The 24,735-nt window shown below is 45.1% G+C and overlaps 1 protein-coding gene across 2 annotated transcripts in view; it reads right to left on the bottom strand.

Annotated features, from left to right (window-relative positions):
* The window catches only part of LOC105998883 (chromosome unknown open reading frame, human C10orf128), a 32,580-nt gene extending 9,259 nt beyond the window's left edge, over nucleotides 1-23,321 (bottom strand). For both annotated transcript variants that reach the window (XR_001175714.1, XM_013033717.1), the window contains exons 1-3: nucleotides 23,223-23,321; nucleotides 1,894-1,947; nucleotides 948-1,088 (exon numbers count right to left, since the gene is read on the bottom strand). Coding sequence is in view for 1 of the 2 variants with exons in the window: in XM_013033717.1 (XP_012889171.1) it covers nucleotides 948-1,088; nucleotides 1,894-1,947; nucleotides 23,223-23,268 (241 nt within the window). In the remaining variant the exon portion in view is untranslated. The remainder of the gene's footprint in view (nucleotides 1-947; nucleotides 1,089-1,893; nucleotides 1,948-23,222) is intronic.
* Nucleotides 23,322-24,735: the final 1,414 nt, after the last annotated feature.

The following is a 24,735-nucleotide window of genomic DNA, read 5'->3' on the forward strand; positions in this document are numbered from 1 at the left end:
CTAGTGTTGAGCACAAAAGCTCAGGGACAGAGTCCAGGCCCAGAATTCAAGCCCCAGGGCTAGCAAAAGAAAAAAAAAAGACACAGAGGCAGGGAGTGGGAAGTGGGGGGAGGGGGGAGAGGAGGTGGAAGAAAGAGATAGAGAAAGAGGGCCACTTTCTCCTCCCTGGAGTATGCTGGGCTCTATGTTCTGGTTTTCATTCTTCTTCTGATAATTGTCACGGAGCTGTCCTCAGTACCGCAAGCTGGGTGGCAATGCAGGACACCATTCAAAGTTTTATGTCAAAGACTTGGTCCCCAAGTGGGGCATGATGGGACATTTGAGGTCTAGTGGGAAGTCTGAGGGTTCAGAGATGAGTCTTCAAGTGTGCTTATGAATCTCTCTCTCTCTGTGTCTCTGCCTCTCTCTGTCTCTGTCTGTCTCTCTCTCTCTGTCTCTCTCTCTCTCTCTCTCACTGTGGCCATGAGCTAAACCAGCTTCCTCCACCATACATAGCTTCTACAATATTTTGTGCCACTAGAAGTCCCAAAGCCACAGAGTTAATGAGTCCTGGACCGAAACTTTCAATCTGTGAGCCAAGCTGAGCACTGAGATCTGAGGGTCAGAGTTCAAAGCCAGCCAGGGCAGAAAAGTCCACAAGAGCACAATCTTAGCTCCAATGAACCAGCAAAAAGGAAAAAAAACAAGTGGAAGTAGTGGAGGTATGGCTCAAGTGGTAGAGCACCAGCCTTGAGGGAAAAAAAAGTGAGAGCATGAAACCTTGAGTTCAAGCCCTACAGGGGGTAATAAATACGCACAACAAAAACTGTGAGACAGTATAAAACCATCTTTTATAAGTTGACTACCTCAGGTCTTTTGTTATAGCTGACACAAGCTGACTAAAACACTTTCCTTCGTGGGGCCAGGCAGCATGGGGTATGTGGTGCTGGGTGTCACAGGGCCCTTACCACTGGTGCACAGCGGGGTGCTCTTGAGCTCTGAAGAGTTGTTATCAGACAGGTGCTTTCTGATCATGCAGATCTTCAACACCAGGAAGCCAGCCGATATGACAATACCCAAGGCAGTTCCAATGACAGCGTATTTGAAATCTGCAGCCCAGAGAGGAGACACAACTGAGTCACCACTCTGCCAATGGCTCTGGATAGTGTCCCCACCTCTCCATACTCCACCCTGCCATGTCCAGCCTCATTCTCCTCCCTTCCCCATGTTGGGAACCCCACTCCTGGTCTCTATCTGTGCAAATGTGTCCCCAGCTCTTCATGGTTGTCTCGGTTTAGCCCTGGGGATGGGTGGCTTACTACTCTGGTCTCTTGTAGCTCTGCCTTCATTCTCCCTTTGTTAATTCATTGGTTCATTTGGATCACAAATGGACTCTGTGTTTGCTGCCTGGTATATGGTGTCTCTGAGAACACACTAGGAAGGCTCAAGTTTGAGGGACTGGAGTTAGCAAGGGAAGACAAAGAAGTCACTAGAGTCATGTGACAGAATAGGCTATGGTGTGTGGGTTGGGGAGTCAAGAGGCTTTTCAGAGGAAGAGATTTGCCAATCACACCTTGCCAGTGAGGCCAGCCTGAAATGGAGAGGGGGCAGGCACTGTGCCAGCAGTGTGAGAATGTGCTGAGGCCTGGGAGCAGGCACAGCCCACCAATGAGGGACACTGTATACAGTGCGGGGCATTGTGGGTACTGGAGCCATCCATCAGCCATACAGAGCAGACATGATGCCTGTGCTCTCTGAGTTAAGGGAAGGCTCTACCACAGACATGGCTCCCAGGATAGAGCCCTGCTAAACACTTAGGTGGGTCTCCAGGTGACCATGACCTTGGTTCTATATGCTGAGCAGCAGGAGACCAACACCAGCACCCTCCCATGGACAAAATGGTAGGCCACCTACCAATCTCAGGCCCTGCAGACTTGCCTGTGGCCAAAACTTGAACTACTCCAACATCTGCAAGAAAGAAAACCCAGAGTTTGGTTAGACACCAGTGCTGGATTGGGAAAGAATGGGAGATCTTGCTTGCTCCTGGGTATCACAGAGTCCTGGGGCATGAATGGAGTCTCTGTGGCTTCCTTAAAACCCAAACCAGGCCAGGATCTGATGGCTTACACCTGTAATCCTTGATACTGAGGAGGCTGAGATCTAAGGATCCTGGGTCAAAGCCAGCTTAGGCAGGAAAGTTTGTGAGACTCTTATCTCCAATTTACCACCTCTGAAAAGCTGGAAGTGGCGCTGTGGTTCTAGTAGTAGAGGGCTTACTTTGAGTGAAAAAGCTCAAGGACAGCACCTAGGCCCTGAGTTCAAGCCACAGTACTAGTGTGTGCATGTGTGTGTGGGGGGGGTTGTGGGTGTGCGTGCACACATGCACACACCCACACCCACACTGATTTTCCATGACCCCTGAATTCTGCAGTTACTGTCATCACACTGCCTCTTGTCGCTTCTTTACCTTAATCTGGGTCTCTCTGTGTGTTATGTGGATGAGAGCAGGGTTCAGGGACTGATACCCCAGCTTGGGAGCCCCATGTGCTACCTCCTCACCTCAAACCCCTCCTGGGCCCACATTGCTGCCTCTCTCTGCAAGAAGGGACAGGCATCCTCCTGTGATCCAGGTCCCAGCATGGACAACTGCCCTTGCCCCTCACCCATGGCCACCCCTCCTGGATCCCACACTGGACCACCAGTGTAGAGTACATGCCACTCCCACTGCATACCAGCTAGAGATGCAGCAGGGCCAGAGAAAGAAATAAGGACATGATAAGGAAGTGATGCTCATGGAAAAGCCAAGTTCACACTTGACAGGCCCACACTGAGGGTGTGGGAGACCTGGGTGGCTCAGATCAACAAAGATGGGGGACCCCTGTCCTGCCCTGGACTCCCTGAACACCTCCAGGCCCAACTTTGTCCTGCCTTCCTCCTCCAGGTCACAGCCCACTCTGTGGTCCTGAACACACAGCTCTTTCCGTTCCATCCGGGGAGAAGAAGCCACAGCTGGGGGGAGTCTCAGCTCAACCCCTCGGAAACCCTCCTTCTGCTCCATCCCATGTCCCTAGTTTGGAGACTCTTCCCTTGGCAGACCCAGGGAGTTGGATCAGGCTGTGCACCCAGCAGGCAACAGCCTATAATTCCTGCTAGCCAGCAGATGGCCACTCGGGGGCAGCCGTTCCCCTGCTCACCCCTCCCTGAAGCCCTTGTCTGTGCGCAAACTCTGGCTTAGGCTTTAGTGAACCCCTGGGGTAGGGGATGGGGTCCATCCATGTGCCTCTTCCAGGCTCAGGAGCTAGGGGGGTGGAGGATAGCCAATGGGCTTTTATCTCCAGGCTCCGCAAAGCAGCTGGGGGATGATGGACCTAGGCAGGGGAGTTGGGGTGAGGGGCCTGGGTTCTCCTGCCGGGGACTCCAGACTCTGCTGTAGTAAGAACTCAGGAAGAAGGCCTGCAGAACCAGCAAGAATGCAGAACATGCAGGAATTCTTAGGGTACTTCAACTAAAGAGCAAAACTCAGCCCCCAGAGGGACCACTGGCCCTCAGACCCAGGGGATCAATCAGGGGCTGGATGTCCCAGGGCTGGTGTTCCTGGTAGGGGTAGGGTGGGATAAAAGGATCTTTGTCTTTTGTCTTTGTTTACCCTGTGTGTGTAGTGCTTGGACTTGAACTCAGGGCCTCACTCTTTTACTTGACTTCTATGTTCAAGGCTAGCATTCTACCACATCTCTACTTGTGGGTTTTTGGTGGTTACTTCAAGATAAGAGTCTACAAACCCTGATCCTCAGACTTCAGCCTCCTGAGTAGCTAGGATTACTGTTGTGAGCCACCAGCGTTCTCACACAGGGACCTGTCTGACTAGAGAACTCATAGAGGCAATGGGGATGGCTTGACCCCAGCCACCTGCTACTGCCAACCCCACCATAGCACACCTGGCCTGGTACCAAGCTAGAGGTGATTGCACTGCTGCCTCACTGAGATATAAGAGCTTCTGTAGGCCCTCCAACCTTGAGCTAGCTCTGCAAGTGGCTTCCATAAGCCAAGGAACTTCCTGTAAGAGGAAATGGGCCTTTTCCGGGGCATAGCTTATTGGCAGAGCACTTACCTAGAATGTGGGAGGTCCTAGGTTTGAATACTAGCACCAGAAGATGGGGGGAAGGGTGAAAGAAGAACAAGCCAGATGCTGGGGACTCACCTGTAATCCTAGCATACACAGGAGGCTGAGACCTGAGGCTTGTGGCTCCAAACCCACCCAGACAGGAAAGTTTGTAAGAGTCTTCTTTCCGATGAGCTACCAAAACGCTGGAAGTGGAGCAATGACTCCAAGTGGTAGAGTCCTAGCCTTGAGCAAAAAAAGCTCAGGGACCTGAGTTCAAGCCCCAAGAATGGCACAAAAAGGGAAAAAAAGAGGGTAAACCATCCTGAGATCTTGTAGCTCCAGGGATGGGAGAGGCAGCCACACTGTTGTTGGGGACAGAGGAAGAGGTCAGGGCTACTTGGAAAGCTGGGAGGCCTAAGAAACACTACAGGGCGTAGCATGGACTCGACTGGTATCTGACCCACTTACACCCTATCCCTGGCATCCAAGCCTTTCTGCACCATCCATCCACCTGTTGGGCCCACCCTTCCTCTCGGGGAGACTGACAGGCTGCCACCCTTATTTGGGCAGAATCAGGCTGTGTGACTCCCAGTGGTGGGCGAGCAGGCGTGCAAGCACTCAGATGTCATTCCATAAGTGTCTGAACTAAAAATAGGGTGAGGATGCTGGGCCATGTTCCTCTCAGGACTTCAGTGTTGTGGGACAGCTCCTAACTTTAGATCTCATGAATTCCCCACATCCGCAGCTAACGAGGTGTCACATATCAGTATCTTCCACCACATCCACACATAAGCAAGACACCTTCAAGATGTTTCAGTGGAGCCCCGGTGCCTGGAGGAGCCCCAAGAACAATCACAGACCCGTGGTCCCTGCGGAAGAGCTCACCGGGGCATGGAAGAGACAAGGATTGCACTCAGAAAAAGCCCAGGGTGTCACAGGTCCTATCAGCACCTCCCTGAAGAAGGGAGCACCCTGATAAGTTGGAGGGAGTCTGAATGAGGTACTTGGGTGAATATTTGCTACGTAGCTGATTCTTGATCCCTTATCTGCTTAGAGGCACCCTGATTTTCCTCCAGGGAATTACTTCCAGTGATCATCAGGGTTCTAGCCTCAGGATAGTGGGTGAAATCATCCTGATTAATTAGCATATTTCTTCTTTCTGTCAAGTGATTGGTCAAGGGTGGGACAAGTAACCCATTTTAGGCCAGTAGGACTTACATCTAGGGTAGGGGATGATGCCACACAGGGGTGTCTACAGGGCTGAGGGAAGCCTGAAGCTGCCCAGGAGTTGGCAAGAACTTTCTGAGATGGAAGTTCCCACTGGAAAGAGTAGAGATAAGACTAAGTTCCAATGACAACGTTTGGGGTCCCTGGATCAAGCTGTACATGAAGCCAAATTGTGCCACAGTTACTGTTGTAGGCAATCTGGAGAGTCGTGGAGACTTTCCTGAGACAGAGCTATTGAAAATCATTCTGGTAAGGCTGCAATGGGAATGGAAAATGCTGGCTATAAAGAACTACATAACACAGTCTGCAATGAACTGGTGAGGGTGGGCAAGCAAAGCAACTCTGGGCCCCTCTGGGCCTTTGCACATGCTGCTGTCTTTGATGCAGTGCCTTTCTCTCGGCCCTGTGGAAACATTGTACTCATTCTTCAAGACTTAGCACAAAACCTGCCACCTCTAAAAGTCCCCTCTTAGCTCTGCAGGTCCTAGATCACTCCTGCCACATTGTCACACTTCCTTTCTTCACAACGCTGGCTGGCCCTAGGGTTGCTTTGCAGCATCAGGACAGCAGGAGGTAGAGTAAGCTGCTTCTCCCCAGGGTTGGGTGACACATGAAGAGTCCTGAGTACAGAGTCATCCCTAAGCTGCTGGGCATTCAGCCAGAAGTGGCTTGAAGTGATAAGATCAAGTCAGCAATGCTGAGTGACCCTGGGGCTTCAAGGCCAACTCAAGGGCATCTACAGAGACAAATGGAGTGACAGCACTGTACTTGCAACTATTTGGTGAGACTTCATCTTCTCCATCTCCCCCAGGGGCACTGGGCCTAGATACACAGCTGGTCCTTGCAACAGACAAAAAAAAAGGCTCAGAAAGGGACTCACATGTGCAAAGCCAAAGTGAGTTCCTCACTACTGTTTGGTTCTAGACCTCCCTTTCCTCCCAGGGAATTAGAGACACCAGATCCTGAGATACAAATAGGGTTTGCAAAGCAGTTCCTTCATCTCTTTTTATTTTATAATGTCGGTTCTGGGGCTTGAGTCTAGGGCCTGGGTGCTGTCCCCGAGCTTTTGTGCTCAAGGCTAGTGGTCTACTACTTCTGCCACAACGCCACTTTTGGCCTTACGGTGGTTAATTGGAAGAAAGTCTCACAGACTTTCCTTCCCCTGGCTGGCTTCAAGCCTCGATCTTCAGATCTCAGCCTCCTTGGTGGCTAAGATTATAGGTGTGAGCCATCAGCACCTGGCCTCATTTCCATCTTTTTATCCTGAGACTCTTGGAAATGGCAGCTGGCCTAGGAGGTAAGAGCAGAGCACAAGGCTCACATTTCTCATTCTGGGCTGGTTGGGTGTGGGAGCTGGCAGCCCTACCCCTTCTTGATGTCTGTGAGTGGGTACATATCACTGCATAGCCTGGCCCCTGCAGCTCTCCCTGACCTGCCCAACGCTGGCAGTGACATATGCACCATGTAGCATGCCTTAGTCCCAGCCCAGCCTTGGTTACATGCCCCCACCACGGGGAAAGGGGACTTTAGAGCTTTCTGTGATACCATTATGATCTGCAAAACCTCAGATGCCCCATCACAAGCCTGGAAACCACCTGAAATTGCTCTTCCTGTGTTATTAGAGTGCAGTTCTAACTGTCAAACTTCAAGTAAACAGGGCACCTCCCCCCCCCCCCCCCCCCCCCCCCCGCCACCACTTTGTGGCTTTTTCTGCTTCATTATTTTTCTCTGAAAGTAGTTAGACTTGATGGCAGAACCCAGACCTTCCAGACAGTGCTATGAGGGTCACAGAACAAAACAAAGGAACAAAACAAAACAGGAGAAGGCAGAGAGACCAAATAGATGGCTTCAGGGCAGCAGTCAGAGACCTGTGGACACTCTATTGGTTCCTATAGTCCTCCCTAATGCAGAAGGAGCACTTAAAGGAGTCAGAGCACTTACTAGCTCCACAAACCCAGCTGAAGATTCCCAACAGCCCATGGGGTAGGGAATGCAACTTATGGAGTCTCGCTTAACACAGGAAGTCCACCGTGATTGGCTAGCCAGGAGGACCAACGGTGTCAGAGAAGCTCTCTGCAGTTTATTATTTAAGGATTTATGGGAGCCAATGAAGAAAGGTAGTGGGCAGGGCTTGAGGGGGCAGGTGGGGAAGGTGTCCAAGTAGAAGGGGAAGCAGGAACAAAGGAATGAAGCTGTCACAGATGCTGAAGGCTTGGGAACTAGAGAAGGTAGCTCGGGGCACTGACATACAGTGCTGCTGACACTGTGGGCAAATGAGGGATCTTAGACAAGCTCAGGAGAGCATCCCATGGTTGGCCTAAAGGACTGTAACCACACAAAAGATGGCGGCACACTCCTTGGGTCTGAAAAACTTAGCCTATTAGGCTGCCTCTGTGTCTTTCCCCTCAGCCCATGCCACACTGAGCACTAAAAGCTGGGGCTGTCAGAGTTCCCAGGGTCAGTGATTTTATAGGCAATAGGGCCATGACCGCCCTGGGTAGGAACAGGAAGCAGGGGCCACTGAAGGTCACTGAGCAGACAGAAAGGCCAAGGGAAGCTATAAAGTGTGAGCGAGTGTCTCTAGCTTCCAGAAATAGCACTATAATTAAGAGGAGAATGATAATGGTGGGTGACCAGACAGTCAAAAACTTGTACCCACTTTTTTTTTCCCTGAGCAATCTTTGCTAATTAATTCTTAAAGATTCACACACTGGGATTCAAATACTCAGCTCACAGAAGGCAAACTGATCAATACCTTTCTGGGCTAATGGAGGGTCTGGAGGCGGGTGCTGACTTAGGTCCAAGGCACATGCAATGGGCTATAGGGTTTGCAAAGAAAGGCAGTAGGTGGAAGTGCTAGGGAGGTCCTGGGTACACTCTGACCAGGACAAAGACACTTGGTGTGGTCACATCCAGCCATATCTGGCTAGGGAGCTGCTGAAATCTCCAGAGTGCCAAACTAAAAAGGAATGATGTGGGCAGTGCTTGTCCAAGGGAGGGCCACACAGAAGGACCCATGGCTGGAATACCTACCCATCCTCCATGCAATGAGGAATGGTTTTCCACCATCTTTATAAACTTTGTAACAATCACACCATCTATTTGACCAGCCATGTCCCTTACTTTCCTGGGGGCTGTAGAAGTGGGGAGCATGAGGCCGCCCTCAACCTCAGATGAGGAAGGGATATACACATGTGCTCACTGAAGAAGAGGAAGCTAAGGCCTCGGTCTGTTAGGATGCAAAAGCCACAAACCAGAGCAGGTCTGTTTGCGCTCATGAAGCTCTGGGTCCGCCTTTGCAGAGAGCAGGGAGGCTGGGAACATTGCAGAATAACTAATTAATGATGGTAAAGTATTGTGGAAGAGGAAAGCGTTGTATAACCGCTAAGTGGTAGGGTCATTATTATTCATGCAATATTCATACTGTGCTCTTCAGCCTCTAGGAAGCTTCACGTGGCATCCTCTGGGACCTGGTTGAGGGAGCACATGCTCAGGGAGTGGCACTGCAGGCTGACAGCTGGCCTGGCCGCTGGACAGAGCTGTGACAGTGCAGAGGAAGCAGACGCAGGCAGCCCACACCAGAGCCCCTCAGCAAACCCAGAGAAGTAGTCCCAGCCATCTGTTTCTGTTTACCAAGGATGGCTGTGTAGTGAGCCCCACTGTAAGCTGGACATCTTACTCCAGCTATGGTTTTTGTTGTTGTTGTTTTGATTTTGGTTGTGTGTATGTGTGTGTGTGTGTGTGTGTGTCTGTGTGTCTGTCTGTCTGTCTGTCTTTCTGTCTGTCTGTATTGGTCCTGGAACTTGAACTCAGGGCCTAAGTGCTGTCCATGAGATTTTTTTTTTCTTTTGGGTCCGGTCGTGGGGCCTGAACTGTGGGCCTGGGCGCTGTCCCTCAGCTCTTCAGCTCAAGGCTAGCGCTCCACCACTTGAGCCACAGCACCACTTCTGGCTTTTTTCTTTTTGCTTCCGTGGTGCTGAGGAATTGAACCCAGGGCCTCATGCATGCAAGGCAAGCACTCTACCACTGAGCCACCTTCCCAGCCCTGTCCATGAGATTTTGTGCATAAGGCTAGCATTCTTGAACCACTATTCTACTTCTGTCTTTTTTTTATTGCTAATTGGAAATAAGAGTTTCATGGACTTTTCTGCCCAGGCTGGCTTTGAGCTGTGATCTTGAGATCTCAGCCTTCTGACTAGCGAGGATGACAGGCATGAACTACCAGCACCCAGCCCAATTATGTTTTTATAAGGCAGCTCTGACATTTTCAGAGGCCAGAACTCGCTACATGTCGATATAGTTCATATGTAAATCAAGCTTGTTCACTTGAGCACACCTAGCTACTTGTGAGGCAGAGATAAGATTGTGTTTTAAGGCCAGCCTAGACAAAAAGTACAAGATCCTATCTAAAAAATAACTATGAGCAAATAAAGGCTTGTTGGGGGGGGGTAGCTCAAGTGGTAGAGTACTTAACCAGCAAATGTGAAGTTAGCTCTGATTTCAAACCCCAGTACTGCCAAATAAATTAATAAACAAATGAACAAATGAATGAATGATGCCAGTTGTTCAAAACGGCCACACTGTCTCATTCTTCAGGGCCCTTCTCCAGGGTTACCTACTAAAGGGAGAAGTATCGTTCTGCAAATTCCCCCAAGAGTGGCCAGTCCGGTGAGTAGAACAGGATGATAACAAGCTTGGTCTCAGTTTCCTGAGTCCCACAGGTACTCCATGACCGAGGATGGGCCTGCTGCTGCCAGATCTCCCACCAGGTGGTCTACCCAACCCCTGGTTTTCTCCCAGACTGATCTGTGGTTCTAAGCAGCACCCCTTCCAGCCTAAGTGAAGGTAGGAAGTGGACTCAAGGCATCCCCTCCCTTCCTGTCTGTCACCAGGGTGGCCACCAAGCTGGGGAACCCCCTCCCCAACACACAGCCTTCACTTTCTGCTATGGGGCCCAGGGACTCAGGTTCCTCTTTTTTCCCCTTCTTCTTTGTTTTTGTGGCAGTCCTGGAGCTTGAACTCAGGGCCTGGGTGCTGTCCATGGGCATTTTTTACTCAAGGCTGGCACTCTTCCACTTGAACCACAATTTTTTCAACTTCTAGCTTTTTGTGGGTGCTTAATTGGGTATAAGAGGCTCATGGACTTTCCTGGTCAGGCTGGCTTGGAATCGTGATCCTCAGATCTCAGCCTTTCCAGCAGCTAGGATGACAACTCATATTTCTTTCTTTCCTTCCTTCCTTCCTTCCTTCCTTCCTTCCTTCCTTCCTTCCTTCCTTCTTTCTTTCTTTCTTCCTTTCTTTCTCTCTTTCTTCCCCCTCTCTCTCTGCCTTTCTTTCTCTCCCTCCCTCCCTCTCTCTGTCTCTCTGCCTCTTTGTCTCTGTTTCTGTCTCTCTGTCTCTGTCTCTGTGTATGTGTGTCTCTCTCTCCTTCCTTCCTTCCTTCTTACTTTCTACCTTTTTTGTGCCAGCCCTAGGACTTGAACTCAGGGCCTAAGTTCTGTCTTTGAGCTTTTGTGCTCAAGGCTAGTGTTCTACTACTTGAGACACTTCACTTCCTGCTCTGTGGTGACTGACTGCAGATAAGAATCCTATAGTGTAGTTGAGGAGGTGGAGGGGAAAGGATGGCAGGGAAAAAACAAAGGAGAAGGCAACAATGCTGGATAGGAAATGTACTCATTACCTTGCTCATGTAACTGTAACCCCTCTGTATAGTATTTTCACAATAAAAAATTATTTTTTTTAAAAAAAGAATCCTGTGGACTTTCATTCTATGCTGGCTTCAAATGCGATCTTCAGATCTCAACCTCCTGAGTAGCTAGGATTACAGAAGTCAGCCACCAGCACATGGCTCATGTTCTTCTTTTTAAAAAAATTATGTATTTATTTCATTTATGTGGTCCTGAGGAATTGAACCCAGGGCCTCATGCATGCTAGACAAGCACTCTACCAGTAAGCCACATACCAGCCCTGTGTTCTTTTTATACCTGGATGCTGATGTAGTTTGTGAACTTGCCAAATATTCCCTGGCAAGACCCAAAAGATATCTTTGCGTGTGTGCGTGTGCGTGTGTGTGTGTGTGTGTGTGTGTGTGTGTGTGTGTGTGTGTGTGTTAGGGATCCTAACTACCAAGGAATCAAGGTGGCGGGTTGTGGCCTAAGACTGAATTCTTCAGACTCACAGGTCTGAGTATGAATTATCTGGGACTTGAACCCAGATCATCCTGGCTTCAAGAAAGCCTCCCACCCCACTGGCATGAAGGATGGAACATCATTAACAGTTGACTAATGTACCTTTGGGATTGTGCATGGCTCAACAACCAGGACCCACTGCAGCAGCTGGGAGGGCCTCTGTGCTTCTTTGCCACAGAGACAGCCCAGGGCTCCTGTCTCAGTATTTCTAGAACTCTCTCTGGATCTATTTAGCTTCCAATAGCACTGTACTGAACTTACTCCGTGAGGTCCAGCAGGGCTGGACCTGGACTGTCCACCAGCTGTGACAGAAGTCATGACTCAGCCCCATGGTCAACCACAGCCTCCCCACTGCGACCAGTGGGGAATTGGGTGAGGGTAAGGGGGTGCAACGGGGTGTCAGAAGCCAGCCAGCATCGACCCTGCTGGTGTGGTCCCAAACAAATCAAGAAGAAATTCCCAGCTGCTCTGATGCAGATGAGGTCAGAGCAAACCCAATTTGTCTTGCTGAGACCCATTAACCAGTTATTTAATGGAATCAAATTTAATAAAAGGAACAGTTCAAATAACTCTGGTGGCCACAGGAGGGTCTGCACGAGGCCCAGATGCCCAGTGGATGTAAGGGGGAAGCTCAGATGGTTTAATTTGGGAGCTGGAGAGCAGGTCAGCTGGCCTGTGTGTAGCTGGCTGGTCAGCCAGCACCACTTCCTGTCAGCCATGGCTCTCAGAGGGCCTGAGATCCAGGGCATCCCTGGTGGCATGCTGCCGAGACTGGACCTCCTTCCTTTCCCTTACAGGACATCCCTTCTCCTTCAGGAGCCTCCAGGATCAGGGATGTGTGTCTGAGGCATGTTGGGTAATTCAGCCCTGTTCCCTAAAGAAAAAACTCCAAATCATCTACTTTGCAAATGGGCTTCGAAACTCATCGGTAGGGAGATGGAATATGCTTACTTTTCTCTCCTCTCCCCACCAAATATGGCTGAAACCTCTAGACACTCCACTTACACTTTATCTTAGCCAAAAGCCAAGAAGTGATAGGTACTATATTTAAAAACAAGTATAAGCAGAACCTGAATGGAGGAGAAAAGACAGACAGGCTAGGGGTTTAGGGACACCATTAATAACAGAAAATTGGATTTCTATGGGTTTCTTTTCTCTTATTTTCTTTTCTTTCCCTTTCTTTTCTTTTCTTTTTGTGCTGGTACTAGGGCTTGAACTCAGGACCCTGAGCTCTCACTTTTTATTTCTCAAGGCTAGCATGCTACCACTTGAGCCACAGCTCCACTTATGGCATTTTAGTGGTGAATTTGAGATAAGACTTTCATGAACTTTGGTGCCCGAGCTGGCTTCAAGCTGCAATCCTCACATCTCAGCCTCATGGATAGCTAGGATTTACATGTGTGAGCAACCAGAATCTGGCTCCTTGGGTTTCTTTTTGTATCCCAAGTCCCAGACTGGGTAGTGAAGAAGACTAGCACCCTAAGATTTCAAGAAGCCTAGAAAGATAATTGCCAAGAGAAGCCAGCTCTTGACAAAGTAAGGGGCAGCCTAGAGGACAAGATTATTAGCCAGTTTGCTATGACTAGACAGCATAGAAAAAGTTGTGGCCACAGACCCTTTCCATTCATCAATAAAGCCAAATAAAGACCTGAACCTCTGTCATACAATTACAGTTGGAGATTTCAACACCTTCCCCTCGACAACTGATAGAACAGGTAGATAGGAAACCATCAATGATATAGAAAAATTAGCCACATTTACAAAGCAGTTCACACAACATTAGCATGCTACATATTCCTCCGAGCACCTATAGAAGCAAAAACAACAAAAACTGCTCAATGGGCCAAAAACCTCAATAAATTTAAAATGAGTTAAGCCATACAAATTTCATTCTCTGATCACAATGGAATCAACAACAAATCGATAATAAAAAGGATATTTTCAAATTTGGAAACTAGCAATACTTCTAAATAATCCATGGATTAAAAGAATTCCCAAGGAAATAAAACATTCATTAGCTGAATGAAAATAACACACATCAAGTATGTAGGTCATAACTAAAGCAGTCCTGAGAGGAAAATTTGAAGCACTAAATGCTTACATTGGAAAGGACTTAAGTCCATAGTCCAAGATGCCACTTAAAGAAACTAGAAAAAAGTCAAATAAACCCAGACCAAGCAGAATAAAGTAAATAATAAGGGCAGGAACAGAAAACAATAAAACAGAATAGAAAAATAATGGTTAAAAAATTAGAGTAACAAAGACTTGGTCATTTGAAAAGTTAAGTTGAAACACTTCTGGCAAGACTAACAAAGGAAGACACCATTTACCAATATGAGAAATAAAAGAATATTGTGGGCAGGTGTCAGTGGCTCACACCTGTAATACTAGCTACTCAAGAAACTGAGATCTGAGGACTGTGGTTCAAAGCCAACCCAGGCAGAAAAGTTTGCTAGGAGGCTTTTATATCCAATTAACTATCAAAACACTGGAAATGGTGCTGTGGCTCAACGTGGGACTTGAGCCCAAAATCTCAGGAATAGTGCATAGAATCTGAGTTCAAGCCCCAAGACCAGCACATACAAAAAAAATATTTTTCTAAACCCTACAGACATCAAAATAATAATAACAATAACCAACATAACAATAATAATGGAGGCTGGGGAGGTGGCTCAGTGGTAGAGCGCTTGCCTTGCATGCATGAGGCCCTGGGTTCGATTCCTCAGCACCACATAAGCAAAAAGAAAAAAGCCTGGAGTGGTGCTGTGGCTCAAGTGGTAGAGCACTAACCTTGAGCTGAAGAGCTGAGGGACAGCGCCCAGGCCCAGAGTTCAGGCCCCACGACCGGACCCAAAAAATAAATCAAATCAAATCAAATCAAACAATAATAATGGGATACTATGAACAACTTTATGCTCCAAAATTTGCCAATTTAGAACTGTAATAATTTCTCAAAAAGTACAAACTACAAAATAGACCCAATATAAAAGAGTTTAAGTAGCCCTATAATTTCATGAGGAAGTTGGTTTTATAATTTATAACTACTCAAAAGAAATCTGTATGCAGACTGTTTCATGGAAGAATTGTAGCAAGAGTTTGAAAAAGACTTAATAGAGTTCTACACAATCCTTGCCCGAAAATGTAAAGTTTGCTAAATGACAAAATCCTTGTCATCCATTTTTGAAACTAGCATTATCCCAATTTTCAATCCAAACAAAAGTGATGCAAAAAAATCCACCAACCAGACAGTATACTTGATGAATATAGATGCACCCTCCCTTAATGAAATATCTGCAAGAGGATTTAACAATATATAAAAGTAGTTGAATATCATATTAATGAATGGAGTTTCCAGAATACAAAGCTGGTTCAATATTTGGAAGTCAGTGAATGTCATAATCGTAGTTACATGTCATATAAGCGATGCAGGAAACACACAGACAAGATAACATGCTCATTCATGATAAAAATTTATAAATAAAACCTCTCAGAAACTATGAATCAAAGGAAACTGCCTCACCTTGACAATGACCATCTATGAAAATACCCATAGCGAACACTAATTAATGGTCAGAAATAAGATACTTTCCTGCTATGACCACACTGGAGCCAAAATATCTGCCATCAGGTCCTCTGGCACTGAAGTTCTTGCAGCCCACAAAACAAGGCAAGGAAACAGCAGCTGTATTCCTGAGCAAACTTTCCAGGCACTAGTGGTTCATACTTATCAACCTAGCTACTCTACTCAAAAGGCTGAGATCTGAGGATCACAGATTGAAGCCAACCCAGGGCAGATAAATCTGGAAGACTATTATTTCCACTTAACCAGCAAAATCTGAAAGTGGAAGTGTGATTCAAGTGGCAGAGCACCAGCTGTGAGTGAAAATAGCCAAACAAGAGCTCAAGATCCTGAGATTAAGACCCAGTACCAGCACCAAAACCCCAAACAAAAAAAAAGCCAAATAAAAACTGTGACTCATTTGCACACAATAAGAAGAAAATCTGAATTATCTGAAAGGACTTAAAACATGATTCTGAGAATAGTAAAGTCAGCAGTGGGGTGGGCCATATGAGCAGCATATACAAACCACGTGTACTTCTATATACTAACAAGTGCACCCAGAAGGGAAAACATAAGCACAATACAATTTACAATTATTAAAACATAGGTAGGTATGAGTCTAGTCTAATAGAACATACATATATTTCATAGATTCAAAACAGCACAACACTGAAGAGAAAAAAAATGAAAAGCTCAGTAATAAAAGGAGACACAGAGTTCAAAAAGTGCAATGTGTCTAAGACTGTAACTAGTACCAAATCTATCTATACCTTTATTTACTTCCTATCAGAAAACCTAGAAAGAATTTTTATTTTGTAGATCCTCAAAAGGTGATTCCCAGATTTACATGGGAGAAGTAAAGAAATCAGAATTACTAGAAATATTTTGAAGCCAGGCATTGGTGATTCATGTCTTGTAATCTTTGCTAGGATTAAGGTTAAGACTTGAAAAGAAAGCCATCCTGGAAAGAAAAGTCTGCAAGACTTGATTTCTAATTCACCAGCAAAAAGCTAGGCTGGAGGTGTGACTCCAATGGTAACATGTCTGCCATAGGCAAGAAAGCCACAAGACCCTAAGTTCAAGCCCCAGAACTGGTACACACAAAAAAAAACTTTGGGGGGGTAGAAAGAATGAATAGGAGAACCACTATGTGATCTTGAGGCTTTCTACACCTACGGGAATGGAGATAGTACTATAAGCAAGGGGCATCAATCTCACCCATAGCATCAACTGATCTCGGACTGGGAAGCACAGTCAGATTCAGAGTTTAATCAATCAATAGTGTGGAACATTTGACTATCCATCTGACAAAGAAAAGTTGCTTGACCTAAAACTCTTAACTAATGTAGAAACAACCTCAAAACAGATCAAACATTTAACTGCACAGCACAAAACTATATAAAATTTAGGAGAAAATCTTGGGGATGTAGACTTGGTAAAAATTTTCAGACCTGATACCAAAAGCAAGGCCCACTAAAAAAAAAACAATAAATTAGACTTCATTAAAATTAAACACTTTTTTTCAAGATAGTGTTGGTGGCTCATACCTCCAATTTTAGCTACTCAGGAAGCTGAGATCTGAGAACTGAGATTCAGAGCCAGCCCAGAAAGACTAATCCATAAGATTCTAAATAACCAAAACTCCAGAACCGGAGGTATGCCTCCAGTGGTAAGTGTCATCTGTGAGCAAAAATACCCCCCAAAACACAAAACAACAATAACAACAAATAAGCAAGAGCACGAGGCCCTGAGTTCAAGCCCCAGAAGTAGCAAATAAAGAGAGAAATGTTTTTGTTTCATGAAAGTCTTGTTAAGATAATGAAAAAACAAATTAGAACTAAGACTTGCAGGTTACAGATTTGATAAAGGAGTCATATAGAAGTTATCAAGAACAACATCTGACAATTGAAATCAAACAGCAAGCAATGCAATTAGAGAAAGGACAAAAATCACAGACAGAAATTCTTGCTCTTTGAGGAAACACATCTAGTCTCCTTGGGGTCCAGGGCCCCTCCCTTCCCTTCTGATGACTAGGCATGAGACTCCACCATTTTCTTTTGTGTCATTTGAGATGATGTATGATGGCAACAAATGCACCAAGAATTTTTTTTCCTCAGTAACAAATCCACACACCACACAATTCTAAACCATTGTCTTGGCAGAAAACTGGAACAGGGGAAAAGCTGTCAGGAAAGATTTTTACAAAGATCTCAGGGACTAAGAGCCAAGGAATAAAGTGATGACTTTGACTTGTAAGATAAAAACGAATTTAATTCTCTTTACCCCGGCCTCTGCCATCTTTTCATTATAAATTAAGGCAGTGGGGGAAAAAAAAAGAAAAGAGAAAAACCTCTCTCTCTTCAATAACGCTGGCTCTTTCCATGAAGGATGTTTTAGGTACTGGAACATAATTAAAGTGATATTGTATTTCTTTTATTCTCTTGATTACAATAATACATAGATTTCAGTGGAAGTCTTCCAACAGCATTAAAAGGAAGACAGATGACTGATATTTCAGTTGGAATTAGAGTCCACAGGGATATTTTCTTTTTTGTTTGGTTTGGTTTTTTGTTGGTCGTGGGGCTTGAACTCGGCCTGGGCGCTGTCCCTCAGCTCTTCAGCTCAAGGTGAGTGCTCTAGCGCTTGAGCCACAGCACCACTTCTAGTTTTCTAGTGGTTTATTGGAGATAAGAGTCTTACAGACTTTCCTTCTCAGGATAGCTTTGAACCGTGATCCTCAGATCTTAGCTTACTGAGTAGCTAGGATTACAGGCCTGAGCCACCGGCACCCAGCCCTCAGAAATATTTTCTATGACACCTTTTTTTTTTTTCTGGAATAAAGATGCAGGCCTACAATAAAATGCCCAGAAAAGTTATCATATATTTTCAATAGCTCTTCTTACACTGGCATTGTAGCAAAATTTAAAACTATGGATCAGTTGGTATTTAGAGAACAAACTAGAGAACAACCCCCCCCCCTTTTAAAACTTTTTATCAACACAGTATTTTCACTTACTTAGAGGGTATGGCACAATAATTTGATATATATTCCTAATGTTTAATGACCGAACTAGGATAACCAACTCCATCTCCTCAGTTGCCATTTCTATGTGTCGGAAAGCTTGGGACTCTTCTAGAAATAAAGCATAAGCTGTCAGAGACTACAGTTATCCCACCGTGCTACAGGAATCCCTCCCACTAAAACATACTATGGTTCCACCTTCCCTCTGTGGCTCTCAGGCCCCTCCCGCTTCTCAGCCTCCGGTGACCACTGCCCTGTTCTCTCTTCCCATGAGACTGACCTGTTTGGTTCCCACCACAGAGTGAGAACACGCAGTGGTTTTGTCTTTCTGGTCCCAGCTTACTTCACTTCAGATGCTCCTCCACTTCCATGGCCATTTCTGAAGATTTCTATTCTTAAGAAGTGCATGCTCCTGGGCACCAGTGGCTCACATTTGTAATCCTACCTGCTTGGGAGGCTGAGATCTGAGGATCATAGTTCAAATCTAGCTTGGGCAGGAGTCTATGAGACTCTTATCTCCAATTAACTACCAGAAAACCAGAAGGGGAGCTATGGCTCAAAATGGTAGAGTATTAGCCTTGAGCAAAAGAGCTCAGAGACAGAGCCCAATCCCTGATTTCAAGTCTCAGGACTGGCAGTACTTAGTATATTACAAGTCAGGACACAGTAAAGACCCTTACACATCATGTCTATTGCTGCACTATTCACAATGTTCAAGTTATGAAAACAGTCCAGATGCTCTACAATAGGTGAGTGGATCAAGAAAATGTGATACTTATGCACAATGGAATTCTGCTCATCCATTAGAAAGAACAATATTATGTCATTTGCAGGGAAATGGATGGACTATAGCACATCATGTTAAGTGAGGTAAGCCAGGCATGTGCATGCACACACACACACACACACACACACACACACACACACACACACACACACACACACACAAGCAAGTTAGTCAACACCTTTTCCCAAAAATACCACATGAAAGAACTTATCCTAATGAAATAATAGGGTCAGAGCTTCCAAATATATTTTATAAGAAGCGATTCAGGGGCTGGAAAGATAGCTCAGTGATACAGTGCTTGCCTTGCATGCATGAGGCCCTGGGTGCGATTCCTTAGCACCACATAAGCTGAAAAGCCGGACTTGGTGCTATGGCTCAAGTGGTAGAGCACTAGCCTTGAGCTGAAGAGCTGAGGGACAGCGTCCAGGCCCAGAGTTCAAGCCCCATGACTGACCAAAAAAAAAAAAAAGGAAAAAAAAGAAGCTATTCAGCACTGCCGAAGCCATAGTGAAATATAGAAACAAGTGGCTCTCAGTAGGAATCTGGCTAAAATGGTAAACCTCTAATGTCCCTTTCCATAGCTGTTAGGTTTAAATGAAAGTCGTGACTTCTATGGACTAAAATAGAGCAATGGTGACAAGCGACAGTTATGGAACTAGGGTTATGTAGGTGCAGTTGGATTTTACATGTTTGCTACCTACCCAAGAAATGACTGGAAAGACATACAGTAAAGGGTTATTGTACTCTTTCTTTTTAGTTTCTCTGTACTGGAATTTTTCACAATGATCATATATATCCTTATTTCTAATAAATACATTTCTGTAGATTAAAAATAATATTCCAGCCTGTTGAAAGCAAGACTTTAAAAAATTAGAGTTGTCTAATTTCTTCCTTCCTTCCTACCTTCCTTCCTTCTTTCCATCTTTCCTCTTTTTTTCTTTCTTTCTTGCTTGCTTGCTTGCTTTCCTTATGCATTTTTTCCTTCTTTCTTTCTTTCTTTGTTTTTTGACAATTGTGGGGCCTGAACTCTGGGCCTGGGCTCTGTCCTTTAGCTCTTCAGCTCAAGCCTAGCGCTTTACCACTTGAACCACAGTGCCACTTGCAACTTTTTCTGCTTATGTGGTGCTGAGGAATCAAACCCAGGACCTCATGCATGCAAGGCAAGCACTCTACCACTGAGCCACCTTCCCAGCCCCCTTCCTTCCTTTTTTGTGCTAGTCCTGGGGCTTGAACTCAGGGCCTGGGTACTGTCCCTGAGCATCTTTTGCTCAAGGCTAGCACTCTACCACTTGAGCCACAGCTCCACTTCCAGCTTTTACACTAGTTTATTGGAGACGAGAGTCTCGCAAACTTCCTGCCCAGGCTGACTTTGAACTGCAGTTCTTAAATCTCAGCCTCCTGAGTAGCTAGGATCACAGGTGTGAGCCTCCAGTGCCTGGCAGTTTGAACATTTTAAAAAATAGCTTAATTATAATTCTTCAAGGAATTGCCTGCTTGTATAATTTGCACACTTTTTCAGTGGGATTTCTTAAATTTGACTTCCTTTTTTCTTGGGGTGGGGATGGAGGAAGAACCGTCTTATCTTTTGCCACTTTCCTGGGCAGGCAGACTTTGACTTCAGCTTCCCTGCACCTCCATAATGGTTGTTCAATGATTCATGCCATCATCATCATGACGGTCAGGGATCCATGACTGTGTGGTAAAGTTGGTAAGTGCCTGCCCGGCTTGCTGACCAGGAAGATGGTGTTGGTCACTGCTCTCCTGCTTGGCTTGGGCTCACGTAGGACCCCATTTTGGGAAATCATTTGTGCTGTTGTTCAGGAGACAGATCTGCTGTCCATAAACAGGAGTCTACCCCAAGATAGGTTCTGGCCTTTGAGTGCTGCCCTGAGCAGCCTAATGAAGGGCCTGAACAGACCTGCTGTCCTTTTAAAGAAATAACCGTGTTTAAGGAAACAATGCAAAGAAGCAGTCTTTCTCCATGCCTGACTCTCTTATTTGCATAAATCCCCACCTGCCTCTTCTCTCTAGATTTCTTTCTCTGTCTGCTTGTCTTTTGTGCTGGTCCAGGGGTTTGATATCAAAGACTGCGTGCTGTCCCTGAGCTTTTTTGCTTAAGGCTAGCACTCTAAGATATTTATAACTTTCTCTTTCTACCTGGTCCTACTTTACTATTCGTTTCAACCTCTGTTCCTCTTTCCTTCTTTCAGTACACAGCATTAGAGGTGATTTAAAGAATATATCTGGGTAATGAATAGCAGTATCGCCCTACCTACACCTTCTATTTTTATGTAAGCCTCTTGATTTTAGTTGGTTAGATTCAACTTAGTTCTCTCACAATCTTATAAAATAAACATTATTGCCTCCCATGTCATCACTTGAGAAACTGACTTCCAGAGCATTCTAGAAATTTATTCTAGTTTATCAACAATGGAACCACAGTGGGAAATGATTTTCTAGGTCTCAAGCCTGATCACATGACCTCTCCTATCCTCCCTTCACTTAGGTGCTCTTGGAAGTTCAAACCAAAGAGTATTGTTGTCTGCAATACTATCTGCTCAGATGGTTGAGATCTGAGGCTCATGATTCAAAGTCAGCCTAAATAGGAAAGTCTGTGAGACACATATCTAAAATAAACTAGCAAAAAGGCAGAAGTAGAGCTGGGGCTCACATAATAGAAAGCTAGCCTTGAGCAAAAAAAAAAAAAAGCTCAGCAAAGCAAGATCAATAGAAAGCCTACGGACTTCACTAGCCATACAACAGATAAGGGCCTCATATCTAAAATACTTAGAACTTAAAAAATTAAATCCTCCAACAACAAATCCTCAAAGAAACAACCACCCAATTAATAAAGACTTAAAGAGAGACTTCTCTGAAGACGAAATAAGAATGGACACTAGACACACGAAGAAAGGCTCAACTTCTGTAGCCATAAAAGAAATGCAAATCAAAACATTGAGATTCTACCTCACTCCATTTAGAACGGCAAAAATCAAGAACTCTAACAACAACAGATGCTGGAGGGGATGTGGACAGAAGGGAACCTTACTGCATTGTTGGTGGAAGTGTAAACTTGTTCAACCACATTGGAAAGTAGTATGGAGGTTCCTCAAAAGACTCCACATAGAGCTCCCCTATGACCCAGCAATCCCACTTTTGGGCATTTACCCAAATGATCACAAACAAGGCCACACTAAAGCTACCAGCACAACTATGTTTATCGCAGCATTATTCTCCATAGCTAAGATATATATATATATATATATATAATATATATATATATCTTATGTGTGTATATGTATACACACATACACACAGAGGAATTCTATGCCTCCATCAGGAAAAATGACAGCACTCCATTTGTTAGGAAATGGAAAGACTTGGGAAAAAAATCATATTAGTTGAAGTAAGCCAAGCCCAAAGAAACATAGGTCCCATGGTTTTCCTTATTTGCAATAACTAGTATATGTATAGGATAAGCAGAAGGGTAAAAAACTATGTACATATGACCATATAAGGTTTTATCTTTGTTGCTGTTGTTTTTAATGTACTTATAATGTATTGGGTGATTTTTTTTGTTTCATTTGTATGTTCTTCCCTCATGGTATAATCCCTGTTTTCACTGTATTTGATTCCAGCACCCTGCATCTAGTATATTTTTTTTTCCTAATTTGAGGAAGGGAAGGGAAATAGCAAAATGCTGAAATAAGGATACAGGTTGACCCATTGTAACAATGAGATGTACAAGACTTTGTTGAAAACTAAATTTACAGCTTTGGGGGTTCGGGGGGAGGGAGAAGTTAGGAAGGTGGGGAGGGAAGGGATGGTAGGGGGAAAACAAAGGAGGGGGTAACAATGCTCAATGGGAAGTGTATTCATTACCTTGCTCATGTAACTGTAACCCCTTTGTACAGTATCTTTACAATAAAATAATATATATTTAAAAAGAAAAAAGCTCAACAACAGTGTCCAGGCCCTGAGGTCAAGCCTCTGGATCAGCATACACACACACACACACACACACACACACACGTGTGTGTGTGTGTGATATATATGTGTGTGTATCTGTATATATAGTATATCTAGTATATATGTATGTATGCATATATTATATATACTTGTATATATAGTGTATAAACATACACATATACATATATAGAAGAGAGAGAGAAAGAGAGAGAAAGACCATTGTTCAATGTAGGGTCAAAGACCAAAAAGCCATCTGTCAAAGGAACATATTCCTTTATTAAGGATGGCTCTCCAGTATGCTGATGGTCCCCATTTTCCTGTTCACAAGCTTTTCTAGGACACTCCCCTAGCCCAGTTAGTATCCAGCCAATAGTACCCTCACTTACCCAAAAGGAAGAGGAGAGCTTTCAGTATGTGTCCCCCTGAGCACATGCTGGCTCTCCGCTCACCACCGTCAGGCAGGCACCGTGAGCTGTGTGACTTGAGGCTCCTGGGACCAGAAGCCGGACCCACGTGACTGGTGAGGAAGGAAGTCACCACCACAACCAAAGGTTGCTCCATCCCTCTCAGCCTTCTCTGTGGCCAGGGGTGACTTCTGTCAGGGGGTAGAAGGAAGCTGGCATATGCTGGGTACTGTAGCCATTCCTACTGCATGGAGATTCAAGCATGGGGGGGGGGGAAGGGGTCAATCAGCTGGCTGAGGTCCTTTTGCTCTACCTGGCTAGGAAGCATGGGTAAGGAGAAACTCTTCCATGCTGACAATCCTGGTTCCTGAGTGCCAAGGCCGAGTGGCCCACAGCTCCAAACCCGGAAAGCTAGAGGCCTATTGCCTGGGCTTTAGAAGAAGCCTGAGCTTAGGGCTCCAGTTACTTAGCTTGGAAACCTTTGCACTGGGTTGAATCACCAACATCCCCAGCACTTGACAGCTTTTGTGATTATTGGCTTCTGGCAGCAATGGGTCCAGCCAGTAGCAGCAGGCCACACTTGCTACATAAATCTTGAGTAGTGAGACCATTTACTCTCCTGTGACAAGTGCTATAGCCCTCAGCCTAGCACTTAAGGGCTTTGACAGGTAAAGTTTGGCAGCTCTCTGCAATTCTTGCACTAGCAATGGCTCATGGTTTCTTGTGTTCATCTCTTCTCAACCCTCTGTCTCTATTGTCTCTGCTTCCAGCCACTCTCTGGAGTTCTACATGACTCTCTCGTTACTGCTGCTGCCATCACTGAGATTCCAGCCATTGCCACCTTTGCACAGCTGGTCCCTCAACCCACTACTACTGTTCTGTTTCTCCTACAAGCCTCTTTCTGGGTTTCCAGCTTGGAAAAAGATCAAAAGTCAGCAAGAAAGGATCACAAAGGGCACTCACTATAACTGACTCCAGGCTGGTTCACAAAGAAAGCCAAACAGCCTGCTTATATAGCCAGAAAGGGGGTGTGGCAAGTTGGCTTTATCTACCAATCACAGAATGAAGGATTATGTTTGCAACAAATGTCCCAGCCATCATGTAAAGGAGAAATCATGCTTGCACCAAACAGAGCAATCAACCATGTGAATGAAGACACAATCATGGCACAATCCCTCATATAAATAAGAAATTACACTTTCATTTGCATGAGTGACTGCTGTGATTGGTGCAAGCATGATTTTTCATATACTATATACTACATACTATATATTATACTATATAAAATATAGTATAATATAATAGTATAAAAGATAGTATAACACATTATATACTTAACTATATTACATACACTATATTATATAAATATATGCTACATAATTATTTTATATAATATATACTTTATTACATTTATACTATTCAGGATATATTATATAGTATATATTACATATAAGATATATACTATATAACATATACTATATATATTCATTATTTA

The sequence above is a fragment of the Dipodomys ordii genome, unplaced genomic scaffold, assembly GCF_000151885.1.
Source record: "Dipodomys ordii isolate 6190 unplaced genomic scaffold, Dord_2.0 Scaffold176, whole genome shotgun sequence".
Classification (NCBI taxonomy): domain Eukaryota; kingdom Metazoa; phylum Chordata; class Mammalia; order Rodentia; family Heteromyidae; genus Dipodomys; species Dipodomys ordii.